This window comes from Vanellus vanellus, assembly GCF_965231255.1.
Source record: "Vanellus vanellus genome assembly, chromosome: 24".
Taxonomy (NCBI): Eukaryota; Metazoa; Chordata; class Aves; order Charadriiformes; family Charadriidae; genus Vanellus; species Vanellus vanellus.
Window position 1 is genome coordinate 3638963 of NC_138929.1, and position 20637 is coordinate 3659599.

The 20637-nt window shown below is 41.5% G+C and overlaps 1 protein-coding gene across 1 annotated transcript; it reads right to left on the reverse strand.

Moving 5' to 3' along the window:
- Positions 1-1074: 1074 nt before the first annotated feature.
- On the reverse strand, positions 1075-20603 carry DDX42 (DEAD-box helicase 42). Its single transcript, XM_082494748.1, has 18 exons — positions 20558-20603; positions 18412-18648; positions 17409-17559; positions 16750-16811; positions 15690-15726; positions 14077-14226; positions 13701-13805; positions 12987-13106; positions 11578-11754; positions 10919-11047; positions 9941-10040; positions 9223-9270; positions 8573-8670; positions 6984-7260; positions 6096-6322; positions 4676-4786; positions 3778-3879; positions 1075-3121 (listed from the first exon to the last, which is right to left on the reverse strand). The coding sequence occupies exons 2-18, from the start codon at positions 18630-18632 to the stop codon at positions 2378-2380; spliced, it is 2859 nt and encodes a 952-aa protein (XP_082350874.1). The 5' UTR covers positions 18633-18648; positions 20558-20603; the 3' UTR covers positions 1075-2377.
- Between the last annotated feature and the right edge of the window lie 34 nt (positions 20604-20637).

The following is a 20637-nucleotide window of genomic DNA, read 5'->3' on the forward strand; positions in this document are numbered from 1 at the left end:
CAGACTCCCCTGGGCTGCACTTTACAAACGAACCTGAGCTTCCTCTAATTGATTTGCTCAGCTGTGAGTTGTATCTCTTTAGAAGCAGGCAGCACAGCCTGCCACTGCAAGGAGAGAGGTTCTCTTTCAGGGTAGTCGGCATGCTGCTCACACTGCCACCTTGTTCTGCGGAGAAGGAATCAACCCTCTTATGTATCTAACAGGGACCTGTGAACTGACATTTATAGCTCTCCGTTAGTGATCAGTATTTACTCACTCAAGTCTCAAGAGGCTCCTGGTAGCTGAGGGAGGGGTGAGGAATTTCAATCGTCCTATCGAACAGCAGAGGGATGTGTTAAAAGGAAGGGGAGAAACCCACGCACAGCCACATACAGTGCCAGTTCCCAAGGGCAGCGAGTGGAGGTCCAGGAAAGGAGGGAGCAGACGGCAGCTTCAGACTATGGAGCTATTTTTTAGTTTGTTTTGAAACTTTAACTGTGCAGTGATCAACCTTAAGTGCGATAAGGAAAGGGGAATGCAACAGCTTGTAAACCTCTGCCACATCTGCCCTGAAACATCCTTAATACTAAATACGCAGAGCTCAAATCAGTGCAATGAGGTTTCTGCCTAGACTGTGATGAGAGAATTCAGGTGGAAGCTATTTAAAAAAAAAAAAAACAAACCCCAACAGATTAGCTAGTTAGTGAGGGGACCCAAATAATCAAGTTGGTGTCTTAACTGAAACCAGTACACATGCAAGTCAGACCACTAGACTGTTGCTGTGTTCTCTTTCCAGGTCAACTATGAAAGGCTGGGATGAGCAACATATCCTGGCCTGTATCCTTCCCACTTGTAAAACGGAGAAAAAAAAACTATTCCCCAGGAGGCTTTGAAGCTAAAATAGGATTTGCAAAACAGTTTGGGGTGAAAGATACTGAGGTAAAACACGGAAAGTCTTTTATCTACTACAACCCCCAACTTCTGGTGAAAGAAAGGGACACAGTGAAATCTCCAGTCAGTCAAATCTCCATCCAAATGCCAGAACAGCCAAAGGAAGAAGTGGAGAATAAAAAGCACATGCTAGATATTTTTGTCCCAGTAATAAAACATTTACTAGAGCAAGCAGAAAGTAAATGCACAGCTGATAAAGAAAACATCACAATGTCACAAAAACCTGACAGTTTCTGATACTTCTTTCAGTAGAAACAAGACAGAGGTGGGTGCTGACATGTTTCAACAAAAGAGTTCTTCCTTACCTTTATGGTGCAAAAAAAGTTAAAAAATGGGTAATACACACAATGAGTTAAAAATGGGCAAGCAAGATTTTACAGTTTTAACTAAATGTGTCCAATATGGGGCGATATTTGAGCTGTTCCACTTTGTCAATCACTTCTCAGGTTCTCCCTAAAGGCTTCTAAGCAGCAGGTCCCTGAATTTCTGAATGAAGCCTCTTCATCTAGCTACGCTTCAAGGGGGGCACCAGCCTTGGGCTGTTGTGGCGTATCTTTATTTTTTTCCCTTTTTTGTTTTTAATTTGAAGAAAGCACTCAGCCCTCTCATAACAGAGGGCGCATAGGCACAGCAGAGAGACAAGTTTGCTATGCAGGCTTCCACCAAAATGAAGGCTATTAGGAAAGAAGCGGTTCTTTAAAGGAAAAAAATACCTGGGCAATGGGATTGACCACAAACAAGCCAGGGAGTCCATCCTACACTACACGGGAATTTGTGGTTAGCTGGGCTGCAGAAGGATCCCTTGAACAGCTTCATTAAAAATATTAAAAAAAAAAAAAAAAAAAAAGGAAAGAAAAATCAACTTGCTTCATCCCACCTTCAGCAACGCAAATTGATACTTTCTTAGTTGATGGGGAGAGATGTAAGGGGCAACCTGGAGGCCAAATTATCTGGGGAAAAGAGAATACGTAAGAAGGAGAGAATGGGGAAGAACTCACCATACTGAACAAATTGCTGAAAGATTAATGTTTAACAGGTGGGTTCCTGAGCATCTCTAGATGGACTGGTTTTTTAAAATGTGAACGCTGTTTAAGAAAAGACTACTTTATACTTCTATGGACAACAGTTTCTTAACGTTCCAAGGACATGAAACAGCTTCTTTCTTGTCAAGAAGATCTCTTTAAATCCAGCAGAGAGTCACTTGAGCACTGAATGTTTAAAAGCAGAACCCAGGGAGCTTTATCAAAATGATTTCTCTTTGACTAAGCATTGTGTGTACACATCATTAGAGTGAATCTGTCCGCAGATGTACCGTCCCAGCCTTGCATGGGTAGTTTGCATGGTTTCCTTCTCTTGCCCCAGCTGCTCAACAACCAAAAACCCCAAGAAATCCTCTGGAAAAAGACAACACTACCTGCAGAGATTCCAGGCTGTGAAACACCAGCTTTTAACTGTCCCACCGGCTCTTCTTACGTTTTGGGGGCTCTGGGACAGCAAAACCATCTGTCTTGTCTCGGCTGTTGGTATCTTTCCTGTTCTCACCATTCCTGTTCTCGTTGTTCCTACCTTCATTGCTATTCCTGCTATCACCATTATTGCGATTGCCACTGCCCACATCAGTGAAGTGCCGGCTTTCGCCGTGTCGATGGTTGTCGCCGTGTCGGCCCTCTCCGTGGCGGTAAGCGTCACTGTGGCGACCGCCTCCTTCTCCATGGCGTTGCACATCATTGTAGCGACCACCACCCTCTCCACGGCGCGGGACCTCATTGTGGCGACTGTTCCGGTTGTCGTTGTATCGTTCTCTGACAATGCTGCCAACACCACCGCTGCCACCAACACCACCACTGCCGCCACTGCTACCACCACTGCCCGCAGCGGCAACGCCAGTGCTGCTGCCGCCGATGCCTTCTCGATTGTTGGCGCTGGCATTTGTGTTGTTGAAGCCCTGTACTCCGACACTCGGAAAAGTGGGAACGCTACTCAAATTCCCCGTGCTGGTGAAACCTGGAACACCCTTTGCTGCTGCGGCGGCTGCAATTGGGCTGTCAGGATTTGCAGCGTTTTGCTGTGCTGAACTCGTTGGTACTGAGTTCAAGCTCCCAGCGCTGGTCCAGCCACTAGCACCAGCAGCGGAGCTACCAGTCTTTTGATTATTTAAGCTTGCAGCAACAAAGTGGCTCTTATACTGGGACTGCCGGAAAGAGACAGAAAGAAAAAAGACGCATGTTTGCCTCTACACTGCACCACAAAACACACAGTCATCATGCATACACAAGCCTGTCTTGAATTCTGGGGAGCTCCTAGGAAAAAAGAGTTCCTATAAAAAGTCAGTCTTGGAGTGATTACATTCCTGCTGTGCTTACGAACACAGAATTAGTAACGGACATCTGCTATGAAACCACAGAAACAAGGGAAGTCCTATATTGTGGGGTTAATTTTTACACTGAAGAGAAAGGGTTTCTCTGTTCCCCATTTCTTTTGATTGCAATTACACTATTGCTGCTAAGCAACCTAAATAGGATCAAGTCTGGGAGCAGAATCCAGAAAGGAAAGAGAGCAAAGAGGCAACAGAAAACAAAGTAAGTCTGGCAAATTATCTTTGTGCAACCATGTTCTGTCCAGCCTGCATACTAATTCTTCCACTTTGGACTGCAATGCGGAGTGAATGCTCCAAGTGGATGAGACACGGCCACAACTACCAAACTCAACTTCCCTCATGTCAACAAGGTTTCTACATTTTCAGGGGAGAATAAAAGAAAGTCGTCTTGAATCATCAATAGTAAATTTTTTCCATGTTATGTCCTTTCCTCTTGAGTTACAACTTGGAGTACAAGTTATCAAACCAACCTGAAAAGCTGCTTTCATTGCCGTAAGTCTGTCTCCCATTGCCCCAGTGGATGGCTTGTATGCCTCATAGTTACTCATCACACTGTTGTTGTTTCCACGGTCCTATGCAAAAGAAAAAAAAAAAAAAGAAGGACAACTGGAGAGATTCATACAACACAGACACTTTCAATTCAAGCATTCTCCAAATCTATCTTGACCCTGCACTCAGGAAATATATCCACTAAGGGTAACAAACCTCTGGATGGCACTGAGCAGTTTGTGCCGTGACCTTGACGATGACAGAAAAATAAAGATGCATTAAGTCTTAGTGACTCACTAGTCAACAGTATAACCGCATGTCCCAGCTCCGTACAGTACAAGCAAAAGCAAAATGCAATCAAATGGAGATTTTCACAGAGGTCACAGCCAAGACAAAGTGTGAACATGGCTTCAGCTGTGACTTTTGGAAAGATGCTGAACACAACGTGTTTTCAACACGTCAACAGTTAAACTCTGTCCCTGTACACTTTGGCAATGAGCTGTTTTCCTAGCACGGACATACCTTAGTAAGTGTTCCAAATCCTGTAAGATTTTTTGCTGCCAAGAATCAGCCTGGAAATGGCTTTTCAAGTAATTTATTAGTATTTATTTTGCATTGACAGTCTATTTTGGGAAGAATCTCCAAACCTTCTGGATCACTCTGGCCCTAAAGAAGGCAGCTCTTGACAAGAGGATAACAGCACAGGACAGTTTGACCCGAGATATTTCTGATACCAACTGCACGATTCTGAGCTGTGAAAACCTTTGAAAGCAGAGGCTATACTCCAGACTAAGATTTTTTTTTAAATTAAATAGTAGTCAATACTAAGTTTAAAGGTTCCAAGAATCTCTTAACAACTTCTTCAGCATCTCTACTTACAGAATTTTCTGATCCCAGACCAGGACGTTCACGGTATCCTAAGCCACCACCACCAATATTTAGCTTCTTGCCTTTTCCTCCTTTGAAACGTGATTTCCGGAACCATGGATTCTGTGCGAAAGATGAACAAGTGCTTCTCAACACAGGGAATAAGAAGCTTCATAAATGCACGTAATGAGGCTCAGAAAAGAAGGATTTTGAGCATTTCAAAATAAAAATAAAAATACACTGTTTCCCATCCAACAATACAACTGTTGCAAGGGAATGGGATGTGACAGACTACAGCGCTTTGAAACTAAACTGTAGACACTTCTGTCATGTAGGTCTGAAGCTTTTTGTTACAAATGCATTTTATGAAAACTAAATTTTGTCCTGAACTTTTACCCATGTTAAAGTTTTGGGGGTTTGCATTCTAATAAACCCCAGAATAAATGCGCTCTCTAATGCCATTCACTTGGGAGCTCTGCACTTGCTCATGCTTGGGTTTTATTGATTTAGCCCACTGCCCAGCTAAGGAGAAATGAGGTTCAGTCAGCAAAACTTCCTGCAACAAGCAGTGGCCAGGAAAGGGCAGTCCAACCAGACCTCCTCCTGTTACCAGGTTTTTAAATAATGGTTGGCTACACCTCTTTTTATGCCCTATAGTTTCTTCAAACCTGAAGAAGCCAGTAAGCCATTTAGCTTCTATACTGTCCTCTCAAGGGCAGCCTGTGGAGCTCTGCCTCACAAATTCTGTCCCTTCTGGAAATGTTGCCTCTGTACCACAGAAAAAAATTTTCACTTCTAGCAGCTAGTGCCCAAGATGTTTGGCAATGAAGCCATAAGCATGCTAATCCATCTCTGAATTTGGGAATTGCCAAAAAGCCTTTGGTCTATTGCAGCTACAGGGGCAGCAAAAGACAAGAACTTAAAGAGCCGATGAGTAGAGAGGCGCAAGTACAATTGCTTCAGCTATCCGTCATACCTATAGATAGCAAGCCTGCCAGACAGCACTGCCAAGCAGGTATAATGATCAAGCAACAACTGTTTCACAGACTGAATGTCCCTGTAATTATTTTCCAGTTTAGCTTTCAACTAAGCTGCATTTCCCGGGTGCCTGCCACAAATGCGTATCGAAAATCTGACTGCAATGAGATACTGGATCTGGAGTGCTCTGCTGGCATCAGCCAGATTACAGCTCCTAATTTCCTCGGCAGTGCCTGACCCCAAAATAGATTACACACTGTGCTCCAAAATTTTCATGTCTTCACGGATTCTTTCACAGGCCATTAAAAACACTAGAAAGCCTACTTAAAATCAGCATAGGTTGCCAAAAGGTCATTGTGAACACGATAGAGGCAGAAACAGGCCCCGAGCTCCTGATTTTGTGCTCATCATGGAAGGAACCTTCCTCTACTCAAGGAGATTTGCTTGTTCGTACCTGCATTGCTAGATCCAACAGCTCTTTGGAAACATGTTGATTAGCGCCTTCCAGATTTCTGACAAGATCACCAGCGAAGTTACTGTCTTTGGGAGTCAGCAGAGTGTAGGCAACTCCCTTCTCTCCTGCTCTGCCAGTACGACCAATTCTATGGGTGTGCGTATCTATGTCTCGAGCCACATCGTAATTGATGACAGTCTTAATGGAAGGAATATCTAACCCACGAGCTGTAATAAAGAACATAGTGGGAAGTGCGATTATCCTGAATGACCTCAAAGCAATCCCATTCATACCAGCATACCACTTCATTCTGCTCCAGCATACGAAAGGAGTTTCCACAGTAACACACCCCAGTTAAAACACTAGAACTTGTTTTTATCTTAAGTATAGCAATATCTTCTCCAAGAGTAGTGTAAGTTCCACCAATCCCCAAGTTCACGGAAATGGAGATGGAAGAGGTCTCTTTAAATGATTGCTATTCCAAGGAAGAGAGAGGGCTTTATTAAAGGATACTGAAATTCACTCTTTGTTCAACTAAACATCTGGGTACAAAAGCTGTTCTAGAGAAGGCTTCAAGCATGTCCATTTCCTCTTCATTTAAGCATGCATAATGCATCAGCTGATTAACAAATAGAAACTACTGCCTTAAGAAACAGCTTATTTTCTCTCTGTATATTAAAAAATATGTCAGACACTAATTTAAACACCATTAAAAGCCTTTAAACATAAACCCCCTTGCTAACACTGTGTACTTCTGAAAAAAAACACCTGGAAGACAGTGCCCAGCAGGTGCAGATGCCAACCTTGTTGCCTTCCACTGACACGTGTTAGCCTTTCCGCTGATATCCACAACTTGTATAAGCTACTGTTTCTCAGAACATCACATACCTGCCACATCAGTAGCTACCAGTATTGGGATCCCCTTTTTCTTAAATTCTGAAATTACTTTATTCCTCTCGCTCTGGTCCATGTCACCATGAAGCAGCCCCAGGTTATGATCCTCCTGCTTAAGGTTATTGGCCAGCTCTTCTGCATTTGCCTTCTTGGTGACAAAAAGGAGGACGCTCCCAGAAGATGTGAACTCCACAAGGCGTCGAGTCAGCCAGTTCCATTTGCTAGGGCCAGAGGGGAAAATCTCCACAATTTGAGTAACATCTTCATTTGCCTATGGGGAGAAATAAGACATGCAGTAACACAGGATAAAAATGACAGTATGGCAAACAACCACAGACGGCAGAACAAAACCAGGAATTTAAACTAGGGGTGAGAATAAAAAGTGGAGAAGCAGGAGACCAAAATTCTCCTTTAAAAGAGGTTTCAGCTCCCTTCTAACTGCTGACCACTTCCTTGTCACAGTGCAGAAAGGGCAGTGGTTAAATGAGCTACTTTCTGCTAAACCTGAGAGGGGCAAAGTGCAGTCTTTGACATGATGCAGTTTAGCACCCTACTGATCTAAAGATGGGTACTTGCAATTTAGATGCTCTTGCGACAGATGCTAGTAACATCTAAAATAGACTGTGCAAGAGCAGGGTCTGAGATGGAGAGGATGATCAGCAGTAAAAGTTATTCATATGGCGATCAGAGACAGCTCCTCTGTGAGCTGTGACATCTCCTTTGAGTCAGGAGGAGGGGAGGTATAAACAGACTCCATGTACACTCCATATTGCAAGTAAGAAAAGTGCAGCAGAGCTCCCAGCACTATCTTGAAGTTTCTCTGAAAGATTTAATTTTTACACATTTGAATATTAATTATTTCAAGGATGATGCTCTCAGAGTAATAATTTTGATCAAAGAAAAGAAACCATGTGATTGAGCTAGGAAAGCTGCTTCTTTTCTTAAGCAATGTTTAGGAAAAACATTTTCCCACAAAGAAGGGGCTTCTTTTGTTATAAAGGGATACCTCACATTCCTGATTGAAAAAAAAATTAAAAAAAATGCAGAGAACTGGTAAAAGAAGAATGTTCTGAAGGCATCTTGTGAAACTTCTCAACAGTTTTCATATATTATAAGCAAAGCTTCTTCACAGCAAGTGTAATCTGCCCACTTCATTGACTTATTACCAAATCCCCAGTCTGCTAATAGTTCAGCTGCCACTGTCAAGTAAGGATAGAATCAACGTTCCCATGTAAACCAGCTGAAAGACATTACAGTCTGTTTCAAATCTTTAATTGCAAAAGCTGTTATTTATTTATAGTTTAGAAACAAAAGGATATACCCAATGATTCAGCCTAATAAAAAAATAATCCATCACTGCATTAATGTCGTTTCACTCCTTGATGAAACCTCCCATCACTATAAGAATATTTGTTGGCAGAAAGAAAGCTCAATAAAATAAAAAATAAATTCCCAAACCTTACTAGTTTTTGTTAAGCACAAAGTATTTCCCCTTACATGATGACTACAGCAGTTTAACATAAAATTCAGACAAGAGAAACAGCATGGCTTATTTCTCTGTCTCAGAAGTAAAGTGGAATTACCTCTCCAATGTCTCCCTGCACAACTCGAATTGGGTCGATCAGAATATCACGGGCCAATTTCTCAATCTTCTTACGGAAAGTGGCACTGAACAAGAGGGCTAAAAGAAAAACAGTACTTGAACTCCTTGAAAAATACATTTTCCTTAACACTGCACAGACCTCGTGAACAAGGACCCGTACAACTGTACTAGATGTCAGTGAAGCTGACAGAAAAGCTCCAGTCTGTTTTACCAGTTCTACTGAAAATCATCAATCACGCTATTAGAATACCTCAAAGTGGAAACACATTTCATGGCATCTGAAACTAGATGTGGATAATAAGTGGCACTGCTGTGAATGTTCTTTCATGGCAGCTTAGCACACAGGATCTCAAAGCGTGCTAATATTAATTCAGCTAATCATCCTTTCCCTGAGCGAAGTCTGTGGAGGGATTACAGACTGATGAACGAGTACGGATATTTAACTACACCCACAAGTGCTCCCTCCCAACAGCCCACACTCAAATTAACACCAGTGGACTCCTGCAAAAGTCTCATTGTGTGGCTGCTTTGAGAGCAGGAAATCCAGTCTCCGTTCCAGATTCTTAACTGGCAGCCCACCATATAGCCTTCGACTCTCAGGAGTTTAGTTTGAAACATGCTTATACTTACTCTGTCTGTCAGGACGTACGTGGCTTGCAATTGATCTGACCTGGTATTCTGGAAAGGGGAGGAAAACGTAACGCTCATTATTTCGTAGAATAACTCAAAATGCAACTTCATTGTTTTATTTAACAAATAACCATAGAGTTAATAAGTGTCTCTCACTCAGTATTTAATGTTATACTGCGACTTCCAAGTGCTCTTTGCTGCACAATGGAAGTTCCTCTGCTATACAATGAAACTTTTGGAAGTTCCTTCAGCAAAAGGTTCCATAAGCAAAGATCCTCACCAAGTCTGTGCATACTCTGTGTGTCTTAAAAGTGCCTCGCTCTGTTTGCAGTATTATAGTACTGTCAAATCTTTGCTATATCCCATGATTCTTGAGCATAAATTCAAAGTCATCCAGACCTGAATGACACAACCTCCTCCAATAAAGTGAAAGTTCTTTTAACACCACACAGAATCAAAGCACTGAAATGACTTGCCTAAAAGTTATTCAGCAACTGTAAGATAAAAACCAGGGTTTTGGGACTTCAACATCAACAGGACATCGTTGATCTCTTTATATCACCAGATATTCGACCTTTACTTATGTCTATATTGTCTATAAAATATTTCCTTAATGTATTTGCAAGTATATGAAGCTACAGGGGTTATAAACAGACCTACTAAGCTGGGAACTAGACACCACTGCTTTCCAAAACAGTGACCTTTATTCATTACATACCAAAACCCATATCAAACATTCTGTCAGCTTCATCAAACACAAGGTAAGTGACTCGTTGAAGGTTTGTAGCTTTCTTTTTCACATGATCAATTAAACGACCCTATTTAAAAAAAAAAAAAAGCCAAGTTTTTAAAGCATATTTTAAAAAATGTTAATATATGCAACCTTCAAGCACTTCACTGCTTTTTATCCTCACTTACCAGAGACTTAGAACAGTAAACATCTCAAGGCTTCACTCAAGAAGTACCAGTATTCAAGTCACAGAAACAGATTCCTGAAACTCTCATCAACTATACTGCACAAGCTGAATTTTAGGACTGGATTTTCAAGGTTAACAGTGCTGAGATCCTTACATTCCCCAGTCTTCATTACAATTAAATTTTAATTGTGAACTGGCTACTTAATACCATAATATTTGGTGCAGGAGTTCTTCATGCTTTGTTTTCTTGCCTAGTACCCCAATAGCCACAATGAAACATCTTCCGATCATTAGCTGCTCAGTTTTGCCCAAGTTCATAATAAGTTTTTGCAATAAGCAAAGTCAGTTGACAACGGCGCTCATTTAAATCACCGGTTCAGCACCAACACCCGTTCTGATTCAGTGTTTCAACCCTTCAGTATTACTGCCACAGACTCTACACTGATTCAGTAAGGTGGCGCTCAAGTTCGTGACATTCCGGGAATTTTCTTCATGAATTTAAGGCTCAGCAATCAGTGCTGGCGTTGCACACAACTGACACTGATTCAAGCAGATGTTGCTTGCTACTTTGTCTTCCATTGGAAATCATACCTAATCTCTTTCAATTTCTCTTCAAACACAAATAATCCCATCATATTTGCTCTCAACATCTCATGACCTGTCAAGAACCTAGATTTCAGTGATCAGAGACTAAATTCTGCATCACCAATTGTATTAAAAATCTGACTCGGCTTCAGTTAAGCAGCAAAAAATGGTACTGTGTGCATACAGGTACTTACTGGTGTGCAGACAACTATCTCTGCCCCCTCCTGGAGGGCTTTGGCTTGCTCCCACATGCTTCCTCCTCCATACACAGCTACGGAGCGCAGATTATATGCCTTACCAAAGCGCTTACATTCAGAATGGATCTGAGAATTTTAAACAAATCACATCACAGTTCATGTTAGACAAATCTGAGAAAATATACTTACCTTGGAAATATAGTACAGCTCCTGAAATCCACTTTTCAGCTAGTAACTTAACGAAATTATTCAGAAATCCTCAGGGCTGAATACTTCAATACTTGTGGATAATTTCCAATAATTTATGTGGGAAACCTATTTAGGCACCAAGTCGTAATTGAACTTGCAGGCTCTATCCTTTTACACATACGGTTTGTGGCAATGCATCCACAGTATACTGAATACTTAGAAATAATATGGGAGCACTGTGCAAAAATTAACAATTTCAAGTTTGTCCTGATCCTTCAACAAAAACAGGTGTTAAGAGAGAAATGGCAGCTTACACTGGAGCTGCTGCACAGTGGCTAAAGCACAGTGTACTAAAACACATAGTAGTTTTTTCAAAAAATTTACTGTGGTTCTCTGATAATTTCTGCCCAGAATTTTGTCTTCTATAAGAACACTGTATGGCACATGTATGCTTACTGTACACCTACCTGTTGGCAAAGCTCTCTGGTCGGGCATACGATCACTGCAATGGGACCATCTCCCGGTTCAAGCTCCTTTTGATCCATGATGTGAATCAACATGGGCCAGATGAAGGCTGCTGTTTTTCCGCTTCCAGTCTTAGCTATGCCAATCATATCTCTGCCACTTAGTGCAACTGGAACACCCTAAAAATAAGGAGATTCTAAACCCATATTATGCATACAAAAGCACATTCTTGTGTTAGGTATTACATGAAAACTCAGATAACAAGAGAAGAGCGTGGTACAGGGGACTCATAGCAACATATGTTGATCCTTCCACAGTTTTATTGCCAAGTTCAGATCTGAATTAGTTTGTTTTAAGGGCTAGAAGCAATTATCATGTTATCACAGTATCACAGTATGCTAGGGATTGGAAGGGACCTCAAAAGATCATCTAGTCCAATCCCCCTGTCGGAGCAGGAACACCTAGACGAGGTTGCACAGGAAGGTGTCCAGGCGAGTTTTGAATGTCTCCAGAGAAGGAGTTATGACTGTTGGTGTCCTAATATGAAACCAATGTTTGGGCAGAGTACAACACCCCAAGGATATATTTACATGTCAAATGCATCTTGACCAGCTGTAAGAACACTAGAACCAAATTCTCTGAGCCTATTCTTTCTGTAATCATCCTGAGTGCTGAAGTCGTCCGTTCATCCCTACTGTTGCTATAAGGACCTCTCAACCACAGGTTTTTACAAACAGTATGGACTAAGGTCCTAATAATACACACCCCTTGGACACAGCACCATGTCATTTTTCATACTTCAAGAAAAGCTTCTGAAGTGGTGTGGTTACAATCACACTATTGATAAACTTAATTACTTATGGTAATCAGTCTACATATGCAGTAGAATCCCTGCTGCTTGTACGGCTATCCAAGGAATGACCAGTTAAATGGTCCAGCTCATAGGGCATTTATTTTAACTACCAGAAGAAATGAAAAATTGCCTTGTTCCATATCTCTTCTAGTTACAAGACATTCAAATATAAGCTGTTTAAAGGAATAAAGTTGTCAATGTATGGCTCTCTACTCAGCTACTACTACGGTTGTTTTTAATACAATTTCTAAAACTATACAAAAAAACTTTTGTACATTTCTATAAGCAAGAGATGTCATTTGAATGTTCTTCACTAAGAGACAAATGAAAAGTACATGGATTTATTTACAGTGGTCATTTAACAAAAAAAAAAGTGGGTAAATGTCTGTTTAAAAAATATCATAACTCTTTTCCTAGAAAAATACAAATTTTTCTTCTTCATGACAGGTCTATATAAGAAACAAAATTGTATACATCCTCCTACGGACTAGGGACCTTTGCATGTGTTCTATTAATTCTCTTTAGATTAATTCTCTTTAGAGAAGTAACAACACTCACCTGACACTGTATAGGAGTGGGCTGAGTATACTCTGATTTCCTAATTTGATGCATAAGTTGCTCATCAAACCCAAAATGAGCAAAACTACTGCCAGGCCTTGGAGGAGCAGCACCGGAGACCTTAGAAACAGAAACATATCTTTGTTCATGAACAATAAGAGAAAACCAAAGAACAATCTGTACAAAAATGAAGAAAGTGCCTCTCTAACTCTGAAAACAGCTTTTTATTTTTTTTAACAGATATAAGTTTAACTAGGTGCAAATTTCAGATGTGCAAATAGGACCTTCAGGTATAAAAATATAGATAAATTGTCAATCAACATAAGCTACCAAACATCATATCTACCTCCTTGTATAATTGGTTTCCTTCTTCCCCAAATAATTCCCTTCATAGAAAGTCACCACACTGACATGTCACAAATGGCAAAGAACTATTTCTTGTGTATAATATTTCCAGTTTCAATTCCTAGTTCTTTAGTCTAAGTGCAACCACACAATTGGCAATCTTGGGTTCCCACTTTGACAAGTCCAGAGAAGACTTTCAAGACTGTGGAGAAAAACCAAGCTCCCTTAAATCAAAGTCACTGAAGGTATCCAAGGGGCTTGGTATTCAAAAGCTGGAGTGGCCTGTGGAAATATTCATCAAAACTACTAAGGCAGTCAAAAAAATGGGAGTAAGAAGATCCTCGGAGGACGGTTTTGTGACCAGCTTACCCGGAGATTTAGCTTATGACGTAACTCCACCACTTGCTGTGGGGTGAGACTGGTGATCTCTTCATGCTCATCATAGAAATTTTTCTCAAACGGTGGATATTCGATCTGCAAGCGTAATTACTCAGTTAGTCCAGGACTCAAGATTCTCTCTCTGTGCACTTAGCTTTGGAAGGAAAGAGTCCTTTTGAGAAAAGTTCTTAATTATCTGCAAGAACATTAGTTCAACATGAAGTCATTTGAAGGACCTTTAGTATAACTCAAGTGGCAGAGCACCTGCCAACATTGATGCACAGGGACAGAAGCATATTTCAACCTACTTCTTAGCTCCTGCTTTCTAGAATGTCTCAGACAGAACAGAATGCAATAAACTTCCTACCTCTGAATGGTCAATAGGTGGAAGAGGATCAATGATTTTTTTGGATGGTGCAATTGGATTCCCATCACTATCGTACTCCAGGTTATCCTCTTCTTCTTCTTGGACCACACCAGCAGTGGGGTTTTCAGCCATGTAGCGAAAATAAGCTTCCTGCAGCAAAACACATCAGTAAAATCACACACAATAGGAAGCAAAAATACTACTACGTTTGTTTAAATGATGTATATGCTAGATGGCTGTTTGCTTTCACACACACCACTGAGGAAAAAAAAAAGTTCACTAGAACTGATTCTTCTAATAAATACCAACAGTTATGTCCAGAAGAAGGACAGTAAGTACAAACAAAGAAAACAACTAAAGTGTCAGTTAGACCACAAAATGTTTTCAAAACCCAATCTTCTTCTCTTACATGTCTGCTTAACAACTCCTTCTACCAAGACTTGTTAGGCTTTAACAATGGAAGAATCTATTCCACAAGTACAAACGCTGCAGGTTTTTAAAAAAGAACACAATGTTACTAAGCATATGATGTTTACATTATTTTTTAAACACACTATGCCAAAAATAGTTTCTCCACTTCCCCTAACTACACTCTAGGACATGAAAATATATTTATTTTTCAGTGAGACAGTCAACAGCAAATGGGAAAGAAACTGTTTCAGGAGAGTTCTTCAACGCAAGCCGAAGTCAGAAGTCAACTGTCACCACTGTCATGTGCCATCCTTACAGCTCACAAATGTGGACGCGTCTCAGAATCTCACTGGCACACCAAGACATTCTCATGGAGAAAACACCAGTCCCGCTTGACTTTCAAGCAAACATTTAAGATCAGACTTTTAAAGCAAGGTTCAATTACAAACAAATGCATATACTCATCTGGCTTTTTCATTTGCATGACCAATTATCACTCAGTCACATAGATATGCATACAATACACTTGAACAACAGCTGTCTCCAAGTGTAAGACACCTTTGCTCAAACTTTAGCACAACTACACTCTCCAAACTGGAAGCAAAGGCCTAGAGGCCAGACAACCCTTCCATTACTGCGAGTAACACAATAGTTATTAATTACAACTTAGTACTAAGGTACATTTTGAAATGAAGTCTTTCCTCTTTATTTATTATTTCTGTTACAGTGATGCCTATAATCTTCAATCAGAACTGGAGCTCCTCTATAAATAAAGAGCAAAAAGCCTGATTCTTGCCCTTAACAGAGATGAAATTTCACTGCAAATAGCCTCCACAGTTTAACAGCCTCTCACTGGTGCTCCATGTTAGTTGATTCTGCTAATTTCAAATATGATGAGACCCTCAGATACTGGAAGCTGAAGTTCAAATTGACTGGAAAAAATTTTAAACGGAGTAAAAAAGAAATAAATTGTCTCCTAATGTTCCTCTTATTTTTTTATGAAACACCTAGAAGGGTAGAGACAGCAGGGTAGCCACTAGAGCTTCCTCATGAATTGTCCGGATACTGCGCATGATACTGGAGTTTTGTTTGTACCTAGTAGTTACATATTTGGGGAGGGAATATTAAAAAAACCAAAACAAAACAAACAAAAAAAAAAACACAACAGAAAAAGAAGATAGAAAGACTGCATAGGAACTCACTTGGTCATCTTCCTCTTCAATGTCATCTCGAATACCCCTGGAAAAACAAGCGGAGAAAAAAAACTTCCCTGCAAGTGTTCCACATACTCAGCTCCATACTTTCACTTGATTAGTGCTGAGCTCCATATTTCGTGGAAGACACAACACTAACAACTCAGTAACATTTATAATCCCAACCCATGAAGTTTTCATATTTGGTGCCAAACATAACAGCGACCCTGCAAAGACTTCTTTTTACTTCTATTAATGAGACTGAAAGATTAGGACTCCGTCTTCCCAGTAGAAGCCACATCAAAGATCATCCTGGTCTAAGCTCTCGATGCTACAGAAGTCCCATAACTGAAGAGGAATATGAGCCAGGAAGTGCAAATCCAGTTCAGAACTTCCCCAGGTGGTGATTTGGATCCGGTGTTCTGTTTCAGGACCACGTATAATCTGATCAACCCCATGCAATGCAAGTTCTACAAACGTATCTGACATTTATATCAAGAATCAACAGCATAATTATTTTCCTTAGTCAAAACAGATAAATAATCTGCAAAAATGTAAACTGTTTTTAAACTCTAAATTTAGTATCCCAATTGTCACATGCTACCTAAGAGGGAATGTCTTAAAACCTAGTTCAAGTTTGGAAGAATCTCCAGGACTACAGGTACAGCACCACTGGGTTATTTTGCTCACATAAATGCAATTTTAAACTAAACCATCCTGATCACTGCAAGGATGTCGAAAGAAGAAAAAAGATTCAGGTCAACCTGGAAGGTGGTAGCAGTAAAATGTGCTGCCCCAATTTGCATGGCCTAGAAAGGCTTCTCGCATGAGATAACTCTCAGTGGTGTTACATTTTACCATAGGATGCTGCCATGGATTCTTCCCTCTTATTATCAAATTTTTATTGCACAGAACTTTACCCATGGGAGATATCATGCACTGGTTAATGCTGTTTACTACGTATATATTATATTGACTACAGAACAATCATCATCAACAAAATGCACTGGAATTCTCTTAGCACCATACAAGACCCAGGCAGACATGGGAATTATAAAAGAGAACTTACTTAACATTCTTTTTTTCTTTGTCTTTATCTTCGAGTCTCTTCATGTCTCGAGCAGCTTGATCCTAACAGGTCATAAAATTATGACACGTTAAAAATCCAAGATGATAAAACATGGAAGGGAAAAATGTTCCTACATAACTAGACTACCATGCCACAGAGACAACTCTCTTTTGGACTAAACTTTCTCTTGTTCCATATCCTACTATGCTAAATAAATTTTACTAATTCCTTTGAAATGTATACACTGTAACTTCTCGGCAATGTTGTTGAAAAAATACATTCTTCGCATTCCTCCTGAAAACACTGTGATACAATCCAGCTAATAACAGAACAGCTCATGATAAATACAAATAATTTCAATTCAGGTATCGTAAAATGCACCAAACCTTAATTTCGTATTCAGAGACACACAAAGCTCTTTGTGGTATCGCCTTGATGTGCTCAAAACAGTTAAATAGTTAAGCTACTGTAAATCATATCCACCCTCTGCCCATCTAATCCACCTTTGAGTTCTAATTAACACAGCATCTTACATAAAAACCAAAAGCTAAGTGACATTCTGAATACAGCTGACAAAGTCATGAGTGACATTTGCTACTCCTGACCAGAAAGAAGTACGACCACATAAATTAATAAACATTTCACGATCCAGGTCTTGCCTCCACTTCAGCCATGAATGCCTCCAGAGGATCATCATCGCTGTCAGAGTCTGCTGATTTGGAATGAAACTGCTGGCGAGTGGGGGAATTCTCTGCAGGAATGTACGGCAATTCAACATTGCTGGAATCTTCCTCTTCATCCTCAAAGTACCTGGAAAGAAACAAACAATGGCTCAGTCAGCATGCAATCTACAGCACCATGCTGTCTTTCATGGTTTCTGAGTTGAGTCAAGTTTTCCACACAGAGATGGATAATAAAAGTCAGTGTGTACACGGGAAAAGATGTTGAGATTTATTCATTTATTTATAATTATTCATGTTGTAAGCTAAAAGTGGTGGGAGGGCAAATAGATGTTACAAAACTGATCTTCTTGAGTGGCTCTCCCAGGCTGGTAAATATAGGATGATTTTCTGACACATTTATATGCCCACAGAAGGGTTAGTAAAGAAACGTGTAGTTGAATGTTTCCCTGTGCAAAAGACACCCAAATTTATCCTGCTTGGATCCAATTCTGAACACACCATCTCAGGGAAAGTCTTGTTCAGACCACAGCATGAATGAGACTGAGCTGACTGAGGCTCAGCTGAGATATATTCTTAGGGAGGGGAAAGCTAGAAGAGGAGAGTTCTCCATGGGTTGCTGTAGTATCTCATGGTCTTTCAAATATATTTAAAGGCAAGGATGTATTATCATTCTCATTTTACAGACAATGGGCTGACACCCAGAGGAAGGGTAAGTAATCAGTACAGGGTGACACCAAAAGTCTGCTGCAAAGCAAGGATGGGAGTACCTGCAGGTGGCTAGCTCAGTTTTTCTTGATCCTGTTGCCCTAAAGCTACTGGGGTTCTGTTACACCATAATGCAGCGTTAGGCTATTTATCCTTGAGCAGGCTTTTCTAAATAATTAAACCTCATAAATGTCACAGATACTTTCTCTGACCTTGGAAACTTTAAAAGGCTAAAATCTAGAGCTAGATAAACACAAGAAATAACTGTACTTACGCATTCTCTTCATCAAAATTTGCTCGCTTTGACCCAATTTTGTAGAAAGAAGGCAGCTGAGGAGGTCCTGATTTCGCAAATGCAGCAGAAGAACCGGCTGTTCCAAAAGCACTATGAGACTGTTGAGAGAGCTTAGGCTCCTCTTTTTTTCCAGGTGTTATGGCAAACCCACCAAACCCAAAGCCTCTCTTAGTCCCAGGTCCACCTTTATTCCAATTCATGATGCCCCCAATAATTCTGTTAAAATCAAAAAAGACAAATTAATGCCCTTTGTGCTTTAGGCAGTTATATGCAATTGTCATGATTTTTCCTGTAAGTGGATTACTTCAGTCATGATAAAGAGACTTGTGGAAATGTGACTGACAAGTGTTTTATCTGTTTCCCAAAAAGGACTGGGCTTGTTCTTTTCTTGTAAGTATGCATGTACCCACAATTTGAAAAAAGAATAAATCAAACAGGTTGTCTTCCAAAACAGTTCATGTCCCTCAATGACTACTTAAGCATATTTAAGATGTTGCCTGTCTTGTCTGTTTTGCAATCTAAGACAAACAAACCCAAGGCCAGAACTTTGAACATCAGGAGGAACAAGAGATGAAAAGTCAACTCGGTACATATTTTGCATGTCCATACAGTCCCATCCTTGAGTGTTTCATGGCTTTGTAAATACCACACTACTGCAATCCAGACATCGCGAGAAAAGCAGGCCCAAAGCAACGCACTGTTCTGTTATGAGACAAGGTACACTTCTGCCAAAAAGTCAACTCCCTCTTCTTCTTAAGAAAGCTTCTTTAGCCATATATATGTTCTCCAACCTACATGTTTCAAACCACATTTTAAATACGCCACATAACATGCCTGCCCAGAATTCGGTTTTCTAAGGTAGATGAAGAAAAGACTGAACTGATATACCAAGATTTACACTTCCCATTCCAAGTAATTGAATTATTTCATCTGGATGGTCAAGTAAGTCATACCTTTAAGGCAAAGACAGTATGACACCCACTGCTTTCAAGTGCATTATAATTAGGTGGCCCAAAGGCTACAAGTCTTATTAAACAAATCCTCACATTCAGTGAGAATCCTCCAATGAGATCAGAATTCATTGGCAACAGTAACAACTTCAAAATAATCTGACAGTAAATATTTCTACTGCTCCCTGTGCAGAACATTCACCAACTTTGGACGTGCTCAATAAATCCCAAGTCTAGACCAGAGCTTACTAGGAGCCTCTGGGGAAAACTGCTGTTCAGTTCTCCGTGGCAGCAGCTGACTCTGGTGTCCTGTTCTCCCACTTGCACTGACACACATTGTGGCTTTCACACCTGCAGATGTGTGGCAGATAAGAAAACAAAATGTACAACAAACGGATAAAAGGTGTAACTTAGCACTTCTGCTGCTAACAGCACAGCAGGCAGTTTTTTAAGTCATCACATCCGATTTTAAGGATTCTTCCCTGCTGTACTTATTTACTTTTGTCCCCTCCCACCACCCCAGAAAATAAAAATAATCATTCTTTCATTCTATCATACAGCTGCAAAAGTACAAAATTTGGTCTGTTTGCCCACGGAGCCTACTAGTGAGTGTACAAGAAGAGGGTTCCTACAGGACAGCGATGAAACGCAGACTGAGACCGTGGGCTGACTGCCGAGGCTTTGCTTCCCTGCCAACGTCGCTCCGAGGGAAGAAACACGAACGCACGGACCCCTTCTACTGATCCCCTACATCTGAGGGAAAAGCAGCAATAGCCGCTCCCGTTTCTGGCGGTTGCTGACGAGAGGCGGAACCTCCCCGCCCGCCGAAATCGCCCTTCCCTGGGCACCGCAGGAAAGGAGCCAGGCGGCCCGACGCGGCGGGGAGCCCCCTGCCCCAGGGCAGGCGCAGCGGAGACAGCCGCAGCTCGCCCTCACCGCGCTCTCCTGGCACACCGGACCCTGCGCCGGGCCGGTAGCGGGGGCCCCTCGCGGCCCTTCCCGCCCGCGGGGCCTCGGCACGGGGGCGGGCCCTTTGTGCGGGCCAGGCCGAGGCTGCCCGAGCCCGCACTAGGCCGCGGTTCCGGCCGCACCCCCCCGCGGGGGGCGCCGCTGACCGGAGGGGGAGGAGGCGCTGCGCCGCCCCGCCCGGCCCAGCCCCGCACCCCCTCACTCACCCCTCGGGTACCGCAGCCGCCGGCCACCGCTTCCCCGGTTACCGGGGCGGGGGGGGGGTGGAGACACGACGTACCGACGC

What these genes read in the sequence shown, in the direction of transcription:
- DDX42 (XM_082494748.1), bottom strand. Translation starts at nt 18,632, where the DNA reads ATGAATTGGAATAAAGGTGGACCTGGGACTAAGAGAGGCTTTGGGTTT. An exon ending in CACCTATTGACCATTCAGAG is followed by an intron (nt 13,806 to 14,076) that starts GTAGGAAGTTTA and finishes TTACGCTTGCAG; the next exon opens with ATCGAATATCCACCGTTTGA. An exon ending in AATGTTTGATATGGGTTTTG is followed by an intron (nt 9,271 to 9,940) that starts GTATGTAATGAA and finishes TCCCCTTTCCAG; the next exon opens with AATACCAGGTCAGATCAATT.